Here is a 14,577-nt window from a genome sequence, read left to right as displayed (position 1 = left end):
AGGAACTAGTTGAGAAGCTTAGATTTAGTCATTCAACCATTCATCGACACTTGCGTGCCATTGGAAAAGTCAGCAAATTGGGTCAGTGGATTCCTCACAAACTTTCTGAGTCTTATTGTGCACAGGGAGTGGATGTGTGTTCTTCATTGCTGTCACATCTCACAAATGAGCCTTTTTGGGACCGAACAGTGACTGGTAATGAGAAATGGGTTCTTTATAAAAATCTCAAGCACTGAAGACAGTGGGTAGGGAAAGGAGAAACACTGGCACCCCAGACTAAAGAAGGTCTTCACCCATATAAGATGTTGTTTTCTGTTTGTTGGGATATGAAAGGTTTAGCCCACTTTGAACTTTTAAACCCAAACCAAACAATAACAAAGGAGATCGACTGTGAGCAGCTTGAGTGGCTTAAGTCAACGCTTGAAGAAAAATGACCATCTTTGGTTTCAAGATGAAAGGTGTCCTTCCATCAAGATAATGCTTGGCCACATACAGTGAGGATAACATTTCAAGAACTGGAGCAGTTTGAATTGGAAACGATGCCCCACCCACCATATTCACTGGACATTGCCCCATCTGATTATCATTTATTCGCAGTCTTCAAAATCATTTGGATGGCAAAATATAAATTTTGTAGAGGAGGTTAGAACAGCACTGGCAGAGTATTTTTCACCATGGATAAGTGAATTTTGGAAGAGAGGCTTTGCAAGTCTACCAGGTAGATGGAAGAGCATTGTAGAAAAAGTGAAGGAGTGTATATTTTAGATTGAAAAAGAACTTTGTTTATCTTAATTTTAAAAAATAAAAGAAGTATAAAAAAAACATTATTTATGGGGTGACATATATATATGTGTGTGTGTATGTATAAACATATATATATATATATATATATATATCTTATAATTAAGGGCTAAAGAAGGTTAATCTATAGCCAATACACTGATTTATCCACTTATAATCCACTTGTTACAGGAAAATTGAACTGAAAGCGGGCAACTAACCTTTAGAAAATTTAAATTTCGTTATCTCTATATTGAATCAATTTCAGAATTAATCCCTATAAAGGATATATTCTTCTTCAGTAGAGCTTACAAGGGAACATAAATAAAATACTCACATGTGATCATGGAAAAAGCAGAAGCTAAAAACACAACTACATTTAAGTACATCATTTATATCTAAAAATAAAAATTCCTTGGTCAGTCTCAGAACAACGTGTTGACCTATCGCCGCTACATATTGTAATGGTTACCGGTCCCCTTGTAACAAGCAGTGAGTTTACTACTAACAATATAGGATGAAGTCCCTTTCTCTACAGAAAAGGACTCCATCAAAAAGCATGGCAGTATATTTTAAAAAAACCTTTACAGTTGAAGTATAAACATCTTATAATTAAGGGCTAAAAAAGGTTAATCTATAGCCAATACACTGATTTATTCACTTATAATCCACTTGTTACAGGAAAATTATATATATATATATATATATATATATATATAACGGATTGTTTAAAGCTCTCTTCAGCTGCATGCAATTGCTATACCAAAGACTTACATCACATTATGAAAAATCCGAAAAGGTACATTTGGTATTATCTATAATTGAGTTTCACTGAGAAAGTATGTTTGTATGCATATATATATATATATATATTATATATATATATATATATAATATATATATATATATACGTACAAATATACACACACACACATTATAAATGAAAGACTCTGATGTCTAGTATTCCAAGCTGCTTGTTTCCAGTCAAGCCTGTTTCTTTTTTCTTTTGAATATTCACTGTCTGAATATTGTTTCAATTACGAAATGAAAGTTTGAAGGACATTCTTATCATCATGCTCTTTTGTTTAGAAACCATTAGAAAAACATGTGTGAAAATGGCTGCTTCAAGCTCAAACTCTTGATTTATTTCCTGGTTCTCTTGGTAATGTTATTATAAAAATGTCATAGATTCCACACAATCGGAATCATGAAAATGTGCTGCTGTTTAAGCAATGTTCCAAAACAATAAATTTAAATAATACATTTCATTAATGTCTTTAAAAACCAATGAGTATGTATGTGGATGTTGATTTTGCATTGCCCTGTGCAGACACATGTATGGAGAGACATGTACACTCATAGACACACATTTATACACAGAATTATATATTCATGTATACATATACACATATGCTTGAATACATATCCTCACATATAGACATGCAAACACACACACACACACACACCACACACACACACACACACCACACACACACACACACACACACACACATTTAAACTTATATGAATAAAATCTATCATTTAAATCTGTCACTTAAATATTTCAAAAACTAGCCTTTTTTAGGTCCTAGAATGAAATTGAAGGAGAATTGTGTTTGCATATAAGATAGCCACATGCATACAAAATGTAAACAATTAATTTGTTTTGTTCAAACTCTTGGTGCCACATGACAAAATTCTCTACTATTTGATCAAACAAAGGTCACACTGCATCTTTGATTTGACCCTTCCTTTCCTGTAAAGTTGGGCATTATCTATAAAAGACCAGGTAATTTTGAATTTGTGAGGACATTTGCCCAAGGTGCCATGCAATGTCACTGCACCTGGAACCATGTATTTGGGAAGCAATGCTTACCACAATAGTTACACCTGTGCCTATATATATATATTTATAAACAGTTCCATTTATACATACACACACACACACACACATGCACACACAAACTAAATTTTCACCAGACTTATGTATTTATGTTGTAGTGCATAGTGCAAATCAAAAAAGGAGACAAAGTGATGTTAATAAATTTCCACAAGAAACTCAAGAAAACCATAGCAGTAAGTATGAATCACTTTTAATGTCTCTCTCTAACCTATAAGTGAATGTCCTGGAAGAATCACTACAGTATTTGACAGATTATATGAATAAAATCTATCAATTAAATCTGTCCCTTAAACATTTCAAAAATTAGCCTTTTTTTAGCTCCTAGAATGAAATTGAAGGAGAATTGTGTTTGCATAAAAGATAGCCACATGCATACAAAACGTAAACAATTAATTTGTTTTGTTCAAACTCTTGGTGCCATGTGACAAAATTCTCAAATATTTGATCAAACAATGGTCACACTGCATCTTTGATTTGACCCTTCCTTTCCTGTAAAGTTGGGCATTATCTATAAAAGACCAGGTAATTTTGAATTTGTGAGGACTTGTTGCATGCATGAACCATATAAACTCCAACAAATTGTAGTACATTTCCTGTGGGTTTCATTGATCCACCATACATATCAGGTTGATCACTGCTATTTGATTCAACCTTTGCATTATTCTATTGACCTTGCCAGACAATTACCATATAAAGTGATTAAATGATTATATTTTCACTTTCTAATTGTTGCTTTTTGTTTATGTTTACAGGTGATGAACAGAATTCAGATGGTATGAATGCTTTTTATTATAACCCTTTCTAATGTCCTCTTTGGTGTTCTTTAGCTGTGAACCATAGCTACTCAAGTAGATTGATGGTGAAAGGCATTCATTCCTCTGCCATCTTATCTTTTATCTTGTGATATGTTTAAATCTAATGCATCAAACTTTTTTCATATGGTAGTGTATCATTATATGGCAATTTGGTTACTGTTTCTAGCAATCTGAATTACTGTAAAGATGCCTTCGGTGACACAAATCCAGAATTTATGTTATACTCCAGAATTTATGATATATACTCCAGCATTTACGTTATACTCTAGAATTTATGTTATACTCCAGCTTTATTTTGATAGTAATGATTTAAATGTTAAATTTTGACTTTCTTTTATTAAATTTACAAGAAACTATGGAAACTAGATTTTCAAATTGATATAGATATATGTAATCATCTTAAGCATTGGATACCCTGGACTACATTGTTCAATGTGTCTTCTCTCTTTTAAGACAGTAGGACAGGATTAAGGTTAAAACCTCTACAATTTACATGACAACCCAACAAGTTTTCAGATATATTTAGTTTTCATTTAGTCTGAAGGAATGAACTATGTTTTACCAATTTAACTTGGAGGGAACAAGGCAGAATTTTCATGGTTGTCTGATACACTAAAACTAGGTGCAAAATCTGTTGGACATTATATTCCATTGTCTTAGAATAAGAAGACTAATTGGAACAGATATTCTGAAAGAGTAAACCCTTGATCATAGGTTTGCTCAACCAGTTTCTATCTATCAAATCCACTCAAATGTCATTGAACCTGGAACCATGTATTTGGGAACCAATGCTTACCACAATAGCTACACCTGTGCCTATATATATATATTTATAAACAGTTCCATTTATACATACACACACATGCACACACAAACTAAATTTACACAGACTTATGTATTTATGTTGTAGTGCATAGAGCAAATCAAAAAAGGAGACAAAGTGATGTTAATAAATTTCCACAAGAAACTCAAGAAAACCATAGCAGTAAGTATGAATCACTTTTAATGTCTCTCTCTAACCTATAAGTGAATGTCCTGGAAGAATCACTACAGTATTTGACAGATATCTTGTAGATTAACAGGTCATGTGGGTAGCTGTATTTATATGAATGTAAACCTGTGTTCAAATACTTAGAGTATATATATAGATATATATACACAGATACAAATACACACACACACACACACACATTATAAATGAAAGACTTTGATATCTGGTATTCCAAGTTTGCTTGTTTCCAGTCGAACCTGTTTCTTTTTTCTTGTGAATATTCATTGTCTGAATATTTTTTTCAAATATGAAATGAAAGTTTGAAGGACATTCTTGTCATTGTTCTCTTTTGTTTAGACATATGTAATCATCTTAAACATTGGATTTCCTGGACAACATTGTTCAGTGTAGGACAGAATTAAGGTTAAAACCTCTACAATTTACATGACAACCCAACAAGTTTTCAGACATATTTAGTTTTCAATTAGTCTGAAGGAATGAACTACGTTTTACCTATTTATCTCAGAGGGCACAAGGCAGACTTTTCATGGTTGTCTGATCCACTAAAACTAGCTGCAAAATATGTTGGACATCAATTATTATAAATTATTAAAAAGATTCAAAGTCATACCGGTATCATCAAAAGCTGTTCACTGATTTTGAATGAACACCAATATCCAAACGGTGTCAGGTCTAATAGTACCTGAGTGAAAATATTACATGCAAGAGAGGTTAGCAGTTCTGGAATTGATGCAATTAAGGTAGATATAAATACTGCAATATGGATGGTGTATGGGATGTATGGAAATTAGTGGTATTATTGGTAAGGTTAGTAGTGTCCTGTATTAAGTTATGTTTTCATGTTGAGTTGTGGATGATATTTATTAATGAGACTTGCCTCTTTATTTAATCTTTGCTGTACTGAGGTGTTCCATGAACATTGATAGAAAGGGAAAATTAGGAAGCTGGGTTTAAAGTTTCTAGCACATCTTTCTATGTGTTCACTGACCTGTATCTGTCTGTATTGTGGGTAGCGGATTTGTTCTTTGTGAGGAGTTGTTCTTCATTGGAGTGACATTCCTGTTTGGCCTATATAGTGATTTCTGCACCCTAAGCTGGTAATAACAATAGCATACATTAGGTTTTCTGAGGCACAGGTGAAATTTGATTTTATCTTAGATATTTCACCTTGTTTGAAGTGGAACTCTGTACCCTCCAAAACACACACACACACACACAACACACACACACACACCACACACACATGCATATATAAATGCAAATTGACTGAAAAAACAAAATGAATTGAAGGACTTTGGTTAGAATATGATCAACTAAAACAGTTTAGAGAAGATGATAACATAAAATATGAATACAAAGATTAGATAATGTAAAATAAAATAAAGAATACAATAATTTTAAATAGTATAAGCCTGAATAAAGTAAGATTAAGAAAAACATAAAATAAAAATGAGATAATAAAATGAAATCATTAAAAAAAACTTATTAATAATTAATTTCATTAAATTAAATAAAAACTATGTTAATTAGGATTAATTATTCTCTCTCATAAAGTTCATGAATGTAAATCTTAATGTGTGTTTTTTTCCTTATCAGCAAACAGAATTTCATGGAGGTAAGGTTTGCAATATATCTGGTTACCACTATAAGGTTGGGCTTTGGCCAGAATATACTATTTAGTTTTGTAGTTAAAGTTTTGAGAATTGAGTGAGTGAAAATATTCAGGTAAGGAGGTATAGATTTCATACTAACATTACGAAAGGTATGTATATGAGTTGAAATTCTGATCTTCCTATATAATATCTAGTTACCACACACTGACATACCATATTAACTTGGTCATGACTTCTGTTCAAGGGATAGTTTTTTCCAGGTTTGAAATTACACTTGTGTTTAGGTGGACAGGTAGTTAACGGAATATAGGGAGCACTATAATATGCAGTACCTGGCTGGCGTACGATGAGATATTTGGCACTAGTATCTGGCTCAGTTATGGGGGTTGTTGTAATATCAGTCAACAGTAGTGGAAATTACCCTCGACTGTCCAGTGGAAGGCTCAGTCTTAGCATCTATTTCTATGCAGCTCATAGGACTATACCTGAAAATAATGATGATTCAGTTGGTCTTATGTGTTGCCATCAATTTGGAGGTTTTACCCCAAAATATTCTAAAGTATGATTAACAATGTTTTAAACATCTATAAATAATTATTCATGCATTGAATTAATTATGTCAACTGCATGGCATCATAAATGAGTAATGATATTTTCCTTCATTTTTTTTTTTTTCTTTTTGAAGAAAAATCTAATCCAGTAAGTTTTTAATTTATCATCTCTCTCTCTCTGAAATAATTTCATCTCTAAATCCAAATTTTATGTTTTATCTTTTTCTTGTTTCAACCACTGAATTGTGGCCATACTAGAGCATTGCTTTGAGGATGATTTTTTTGCTTTGTTTTGTTTTATTATCATGAATATATATCAAATGAATTTTTTCATTTTCTTTTACAGACTAGAAAATAATTCTTCAAAGATTAATGTGTTCAGACAAATGTCTACTTCATTTAGTTCCTGTGTTGCGTGCTGATCTTCAATCACTAAAAAACTGTTTAGTTGTAACAGTCTTTCTACTGTTTTAAAATTTATACAGTGATACCTGGCAGTACACGTTTAATTCATTCCATGACTGAGCTTGTTTTATGATTTACTCATTTTACTAATCAATATTCTCCATTGAAATTTATTAAAATATAATTAATCCATTCCAGTTTCAAAAACACTACCCCCAAATAATTTTTGTGGGTTTTAAAACAGAAAAGGAGCAGTTACAAGGCAATTATAAGAATATAATAAAAGAAATATGTGAACTGGTTTTATTAAGATGGGACGATTTTTGTGTGAGAAAGATGATGGAGCAGGGAGGAATTGGGTTATTATCTGGAAGGAAAATCTGCCATTAAGACTTCCGGAAGAACAGTTTCAGGCATTTTCTCTCTCACTTCACTCCAGTTAGGCTTTTTGGACACACTTTCTTCACTTTTCACATGTGCAGGTCGTTTCACTAGCAACATATCAAGATAAGCCTGCTTTTTCCTGCTTTCTAAAATGTTACAAAAATGTGTCAGAGCAGTGTCATTAAATAAAGTAGCTGCATGACTTGTAGATACTTTTTCAGGATGATATTTTCTACAAATTCAGAAACATACTGCCACTTTGCCAATGCTGACTTTATGTCACTCATTGAGATAACCTTCCCTGCTTCACTGATTTCCTCTGGGAACAAAATCTCTTCCACTGCATCCAAATGCTGCTGTTTTTGAAGCTGTAGGAGTTCATCTGTCATCAATTCCTCTGAGTGTTCCTCGACAAGATTGTTAATGTCCCCATTGCCAATCTCTAGGCCATGAACTTGTCAAGAGACACTACCTCCTCTACTGCAGGTGTCTCAAACTCAGACCTCTTGAAGTCTCTTTTGGATATGCAGTCAGGCCGCAGCTTGCATCATGCAGAATTCAGCATTATTCTCATTACATCCTGCCTTCATGTCAGAACTCTTTGCTTCTCCGTACCTGATGACGTTATGAACACCAGTCCCCTTCTTGAAACTCTCAAACCAGCCACAACTGGCCTTAAATGTGTCTACTGATGTCTCCTCCGTCAATGTTCCAGGGATCTGCTTCAAAAGATCCCCGTACAGTGCTTGTGCTTTCTTACAGATGATGGTCTCCATAATCTTGTCCCCTGCAAGTTGCTTTTCATTGATCCACAGGAGAAGCAATTTTTCCATCACTTTGTGGACAGATGTACATTGCAAGGAGAGCTTGTTGTAACAACCTTCATCTCATCCTTTTAATTCAGATTGGATGGTGGAGTTTGTTGACATACTTCAGTCGTATTGATGTGCTGTGTCTACTACATGCATTCCTCTCTCATGTTTATCAATGATTTCTTTCTTCAATTCTATCATAATCAGCTTTTTCTTCTTCTCAGCACTGTTTTTTACACTAACCTTCTTAGGACCCATGGCTAACACAACTAATTATTATAAAATGATAGAAAAGAATGCACAAAACTAAACAAAAACACTGGGAAAAACACAACAGGGATGCTGCCACAATGAGATAAACACGTGAACAGAGCCAGTGCAGGTTGCACTTGGTGGGAAAGCATGTACGAGCTCAGCACCAACTAGTGGTTGCTTGTATAAAACTCGCTTGTATTGCTGATTTTCACTTGTACTCCAAAACAAAAAAATTCACATGAGCCTTGGCTCGTACAGCAAATTACTCATTCAATGGTACACTTGTACTGTGAGGTTCTACTGTAATGAATAAAGATACCAAAAAGTAACTAGTGGTATATTCAACCACTTGAATATAATAGTGAGCCGAATTTTGATGTTATATAGATACCAATAATGATTATTGGACTTTTTGATATTCTATTAACTTTCCCTTCTCTTGTCTTATTAATTTCTATTAATTTTATCCTTATTTTCTAAGATTTTAAAAAATTGACTGTGTTTCTGAAATATTGTGGTGGGATTATTTTTAACATGGATTTCTTTTAACCTGAAGAGCCTGCTTAGTATCAACATTAATTTAAAGATGCATTTTAACATATGAATATAAACAAATTACAGAATATCGGTATGCCTGGCAAACTGTGACATTTAAGCTACATGTGGATTAGTCAAAACTGTATTCCATAAATTCGGCTCGTTGGAGCATTCTAAGAAGTACAACAGTTGTCAAGAACTCAACTGATAGTTAAATACATTTGAAATCTGAAGATTACTACCAAATATATGAAAGCACTAATTGAACTTTATGGACATTACAAAATATATTTTAATGTTGAAATACCATAATAAAAAACGTGAAAACCAGACCATGTTTTAACTTTATTCAAGTGATATATTATTCCAAACACATTCACACAAATTCGGAAATATATATATATCAGGTCGTCCCATAAGTTCTGTCCGAATTTTGAATAAAGAAAGCAAGTGATCAATGTTATATTTAACTGAAATTTAATCATCAATGTACTTTCCCTGATTATCTATGACTTCCTTCCATCTATTTACAAGCTTGTTAATCCCATCAATGTAAAACTCTTTTGGTTTCAAAGCAAAGAACTGAAAATTCAGTTTCGACCTCCTCCTGGCTTATGTCCCCCAAATGATTCTGTAAACTACAAAACAATGGTAGTCTGAAGGAGCAAGGTCAGGAGAATAAGGTGGATGAGGAATTTTTTCCCAATCAAGCTCTTCGATCTTCTGTGATGTGATCTTTGCAGTGTAGAGTCGCGCATTGTCCTGATGAAGCATCACTCCTTTTTGATTCACTAAAGTAGGTCTTTTTTCTTCAAAGCTTGGTTCAAACGTTCTAATTGCTGACAGTAGAGTTGAGCATTGATTGTCGCATTAGGTGGTAACAATTCAAAGTGAATTACTCCTTTGCAATCCCACCAGATAGAGAGAAGAACCTTTTTCCCATGAATTTCCTGTCTTGGTTGTGGTTGGGCTTTTTCCCTTTTACCAAGCCACTGTTTACAACATTTAACATTTCGATAGAGGATCCATTTTTCGTCACCAGTCACAAGTCTATCTAAAAAGGGTGAAATGAGTTCACAAGAATGGAGAGAAGAGCAGATGTCAACTCGGGATTTGTGGTTGCTTTCGGACAATTCATGAGGCACCGATTTTCCAAGTTTAAGAACCTTCCCAAGTTGTTGAAGATGACGATGAACAGTTGTATGGTTTGAACTAAGCTTTATTGCAAATTCTTCAAATGATAATGCAGGATTGTCTTCAAGTAATGCCTCAGGGGGGAACGTGTGGAAGGGGTACTCCCAGGAAGACATGGGACAAAGTGGTGAGAAAGGATCTTCAGATGTTGAACCTCACAGAGGGAATGACAGGAGACTGGTGGATTTCTGTGCCTGGAAAGACACATCAAGTATACATCCTTGCATACAGGCATGTCCCCTACATCCTTTTTCAGCAAAACATTCCTAATCTTGTGGCCTTGTTGGTGCTGGTGCCATATAAAAAAGCACCTGTGCAGATGCCACCTGTTGAAGCAATGCCAAAACAGACAAGGATCCTGGGCAGCTCTTCACCACCCACCCACCCTATGCCAGAAAACGTCCTATACTGTAATGAAAGAGAACGAACGCAGTCTGGACATGCCGACAGTAGTTCCACAGTGCAATTTTTGTAGTTCATAAGCATAGCAAGTAAGACATAGGAGAACTTTGATGAGTGTGTATTCATCGTTGAGAAGGATGCCGGTTGATGGGGAGATGCCCTTGTTTGATTATGAGACAGTTCGGAAATAAAAACGAGGTTAGTCAGAAAGAGTTACTGGATCGTTGTGATTATGTTGACAGTGAAACCATAGCAAACGTAATCAGTCAGCGCACTCTCATACTCACATTCCACACTAGGCTCGGGAATATTACAGAGAACTTCGTAGACGTGTGAACTGTTGAAAACCATAGGGGAAATGGGAAATGAGAAATGGGAAAGCCCGGCAATGGGAAAGACTGCCAGCCCATATCGTTGAAAATGATGTTGCAGATGAATTCCACTTACGAGCAAATGGAGACGTCGAGTTGGTGGAGATGTCTAATTAAAAATAGTATGGGTGAACTGCGCAGTGAAAAGAGAGTTTTGAAAGAGTGGAGCAGTTCTACTACAGAAAGCAAATTCGATGATAAGTAACCAGGCACAAATTCTGGGCAATCCTTGTCATATTCTCACGCTTTGTTTGCAGACATTGTTGGACAGCTTTCTAGTGAATCAAGGGAGCCGAAAATATAGGCATTGCCCACAAGTATCAGTCGCATGTTGACCAGAATAAATTTAAGGTTGCGTACGGTGTCATTTAACTGGTTTATTATTTCTGATTTGAACGCAAGTCCAAGAAGCGACACTGATGAAATAGCGTCGTGAATACTGAATACAGAGGGCAAACGACGTGATAAACCGTCGACGGAAAACGGAGCTGGATACCAACATTCTGATGCTTCGGCGGTGATAAGCAAGATGTACTTATGGAAAATATTGACACAAAAGTTATAGTCACGTCTAACGCTATAGGGCGTTTCACTTTTCTACTTTAGAAGAAGGCTGAAAGCATCGCCAGGTAAATACCCTATAAAGTATGTGACCGCAGAACCATTCACACTGATGTTGTAAAGCAAGAAAACATTAACAAAAATTTTAGCTAAGATTAACAGTCTAAGGGAAATAACTTTGGAGCATAATAAAGATTCATGGGAGTTCTTTCCCTTTCAACGTGTTTTTTTTTTCTTTCTTTCAACGTTATAATAAATATTGTTGAAATGACTAAGCTGATCAGATCAGATAATATGATTAAAGCTGAGTGATTAAGACGTTCTTTTTGTAATCATGAAGTCCTGGATTCAATCCCAAAGCGTAGCATCTTGTGCAAATGTCTGTTGAAGATTTATCCATTGCACGATAATTTAGAATGAAAGTTTAGTCGATCTGGAATGTGTATGGTGAAAGCAAAAAAAAAAAAAAAGAAAAAAATCTGTATTTCAATTAAAGTCGCTCATTTCCCAAATTACAATGGCTGTGGATTTCTCAAGCTCAATTATTCTTTTTCACAATGTTTTGTATTAACCCCTTACCCGGCAGAAACGAATATATTCGTTTTGACCGAAATCGTTTTTTTCTATCTCTGGCGAGTTAACTCGTCAAAAGATAGACTCGCCAAAATCGACAGCAAACGAGTTCCTTCGTCTAAAAACGGGTTAACTCGTTTCTGCCCAAAGCGGTAATTTAAAATCAATATTATTGAATTAAAATTCATAATAAATAAGGTTTGAAATATACCTCGAAATCACCATTCAAAACATAGTAAAATAAAACAATTAAAAAATATGTCTGAAAAAATACATTTATTTTCAAAATAATTGTTGGGTAAGGGGTTAAACAATAATATTCTGATATCATTACACAGATGCAGTTTCGATTATTATTCTACACACACACACACACACACACACACACACACTATAGCTTTGGATAGACCAAAGCCTTATGAGTAATTTTGGTAGATAGAAAGAAACTCGACGCGTCTCTGTGCATGTATGTGTGTGTCCGTACGTGTTCTTGGGTGTGCCTTTGTGCTTGTTTACATCTGCAACTCTCTATGATGCTGTTCTTGTCACTTCTGTAAACAAACCACTTGTTCTCTCACTTTGTATCAATAAAATAAAAGATTTCTAATTCAAAACCAAGTAAAAGTTAGCGACGTGAAGAGCATCCGTTTGTAATGCAATACTCAAAAGATATAATCGTCAAACCCATGCTTGCATAGAAAAGCAGACATAAAACGAGCAAAAGGATTGAATATGAGATAGAAAAAGAAGCAAGATTTGAATATCAGTTTTATTGCAGGCGTTATAGAGAGGTTGATGTATCAAAGTAAAGATTAACTGTGAATATACGTTTAAACTAACATAGGAAACTTACAGCACCGTCTGTATACACGTGTTAGGTGTCAGGTTTTGTAAAAAAAAAAAAAAAATCTTTGCCGAACTGGTTATACATAAACACACATCCATCTTCTCATTCGGATATGTATGTATGTATGTATGTATGTATGTATGTATGTATATCAATATCTATCTATCTATCTATCTATCTATCTATCTATCTATCTATCTATCTATCTATCTATCTATCTATATATCTATCTATCTATCTATCTATCTATCTATCTATCTATCTATCTATCTATCTATCTATCTATCTATCTATCTATCTATATATTTATATGTCTATGACTAATTACAAACGGTAAAATGAGAAGTCGCCACATGAAGGTGAATTTATATATTTATTAGAAAATAGTCAATGAATTCACTGTAAGATGTAAAGAAATCACTGATTGCTAACTAAACGAATATTGATACATACTTATATATGTGTGTGTGTGTTTGTGTTTGTGTGTGTGTGTGTGGTGTGTGTGCTTATGTGTATCTGTATATCTGTAACATGTGCAAATATACGTGTCTGTTTGTATACGTGTATATATATATATATAAAAATATGTATGTATGCATGTATGTATATATATTATATACATATCCACACACATATACATACATGTATGAAATGTGTGTATGTATATATATATGTGTGAGTGTAAATGGTTCACATGTACAGAGAACAAAAACGAAGCCTCGTGAGGGAACAACAAACAGATGTATTAGCTTGACACTCAAGTAAAATGGAAAAGCCTTCGACGTTTCAAGCCTACGCTCTTCGACAGAAAAGGATGAGAGGAAGAAAGTGGAGATGAGAAAACGTATATATGTGTGTGTGTGTGTTGTGTGTGTGTGTGTGGTGTGTGTGTGTGTGTGTGCGCGCGCGCGTGTTCTCAAGCATATATGTAAATGTTTACAATTTCAATTCATAAATAATAATTTTCCGCTCACCACGTCAAATACGGAACGATGACCCTTGGGAAATTTTCCAGTAACTTATATGGTTGCGAACGCGCCTGCCTGTCTATGTGCATCGATGCACCTATATGTATGCATATATATATACACACACACATTTATATATTATATATATATAACATATATATATAATATATATATATATATATTATATATATATATACATACACACACACACACACCACACATATATATATATATATATATGTATATGTATATATATAATAATATATATGTATTGTATATATATGTATATATATATATATATATATGTATATGTATTATATATATATATATATTATTATATATATATATATATTATATATATATATATATATATAATATATATATATATTATATATATATTCATATAATATATATATAATGTACTTACATAAGGCCAAAGAGGGTACGGACGTCGCTATATATATTATATGTAAAAAATACAAACTGGGACAAGAACGTAAAACATACGCACACACATACAATATTTTATTTGTTTCGTTGAGTGCGCGTCAGTATGATTATTTGTACAAGCACAAATATGTCGTGTACTCTTTA

At 33.9% G+C, this 14,577-nt stretch overlaps 1 protein-coding gene across 1 annotated transcript in view; it reads left to right on the top strand.

Annotated features, from left to right (window-relative positions):
* Positions 1-7,280, top strand: part of LOC115218309 (ribosome-binding protein 1-like) — a 68,135-nt gene extending 60,855 nt beyond the window's left edge. The window contains exons 17-20 of the mRNA XM_036508406.1: positions 2,782-2,856; positions 3,436-3,456; positions 4,409-4,483; positions 7,021-7,280. Of these exons, the coding sequence (XP_036364299.1) occupies positions 2,782-2,856; positions 3,436-3,456; positions 4,409-4,483; positions 7,021-7,025 (176 nt within the window). The 3' untranslated portion in view covers positions 7,026-7,280. The remainder of the gene's footprint in view (positions 1-2,781; positions 2,857-3,435; positions 3,457-4,408; positions 4,484-7,020) is intronic.
* The last annotated feature ends 7,297 nt before the right edge of the window (positions 7,281-14,577 follow it).

Source organism: Octopus sinensis, linkage group LG13 (genome assembly GCF_006345805.1).
Source record: "Octopus sinensis linkage group LG13, ASM634580v1, whole genome shotgun sequence".
Classification (NCBI taxonomy): domain Eukaryota; kingdom Metazoa; phylum Mollusca; class Cephalopoda; order Octopoda; family Octopodidae; genus Octopus; species Octopus sinensis.
The sequence above is the reverse complement of the archived record's forward strand: the minus strand, read 5'-3'. Positions and strand labels throughout refer to the sequence as shown.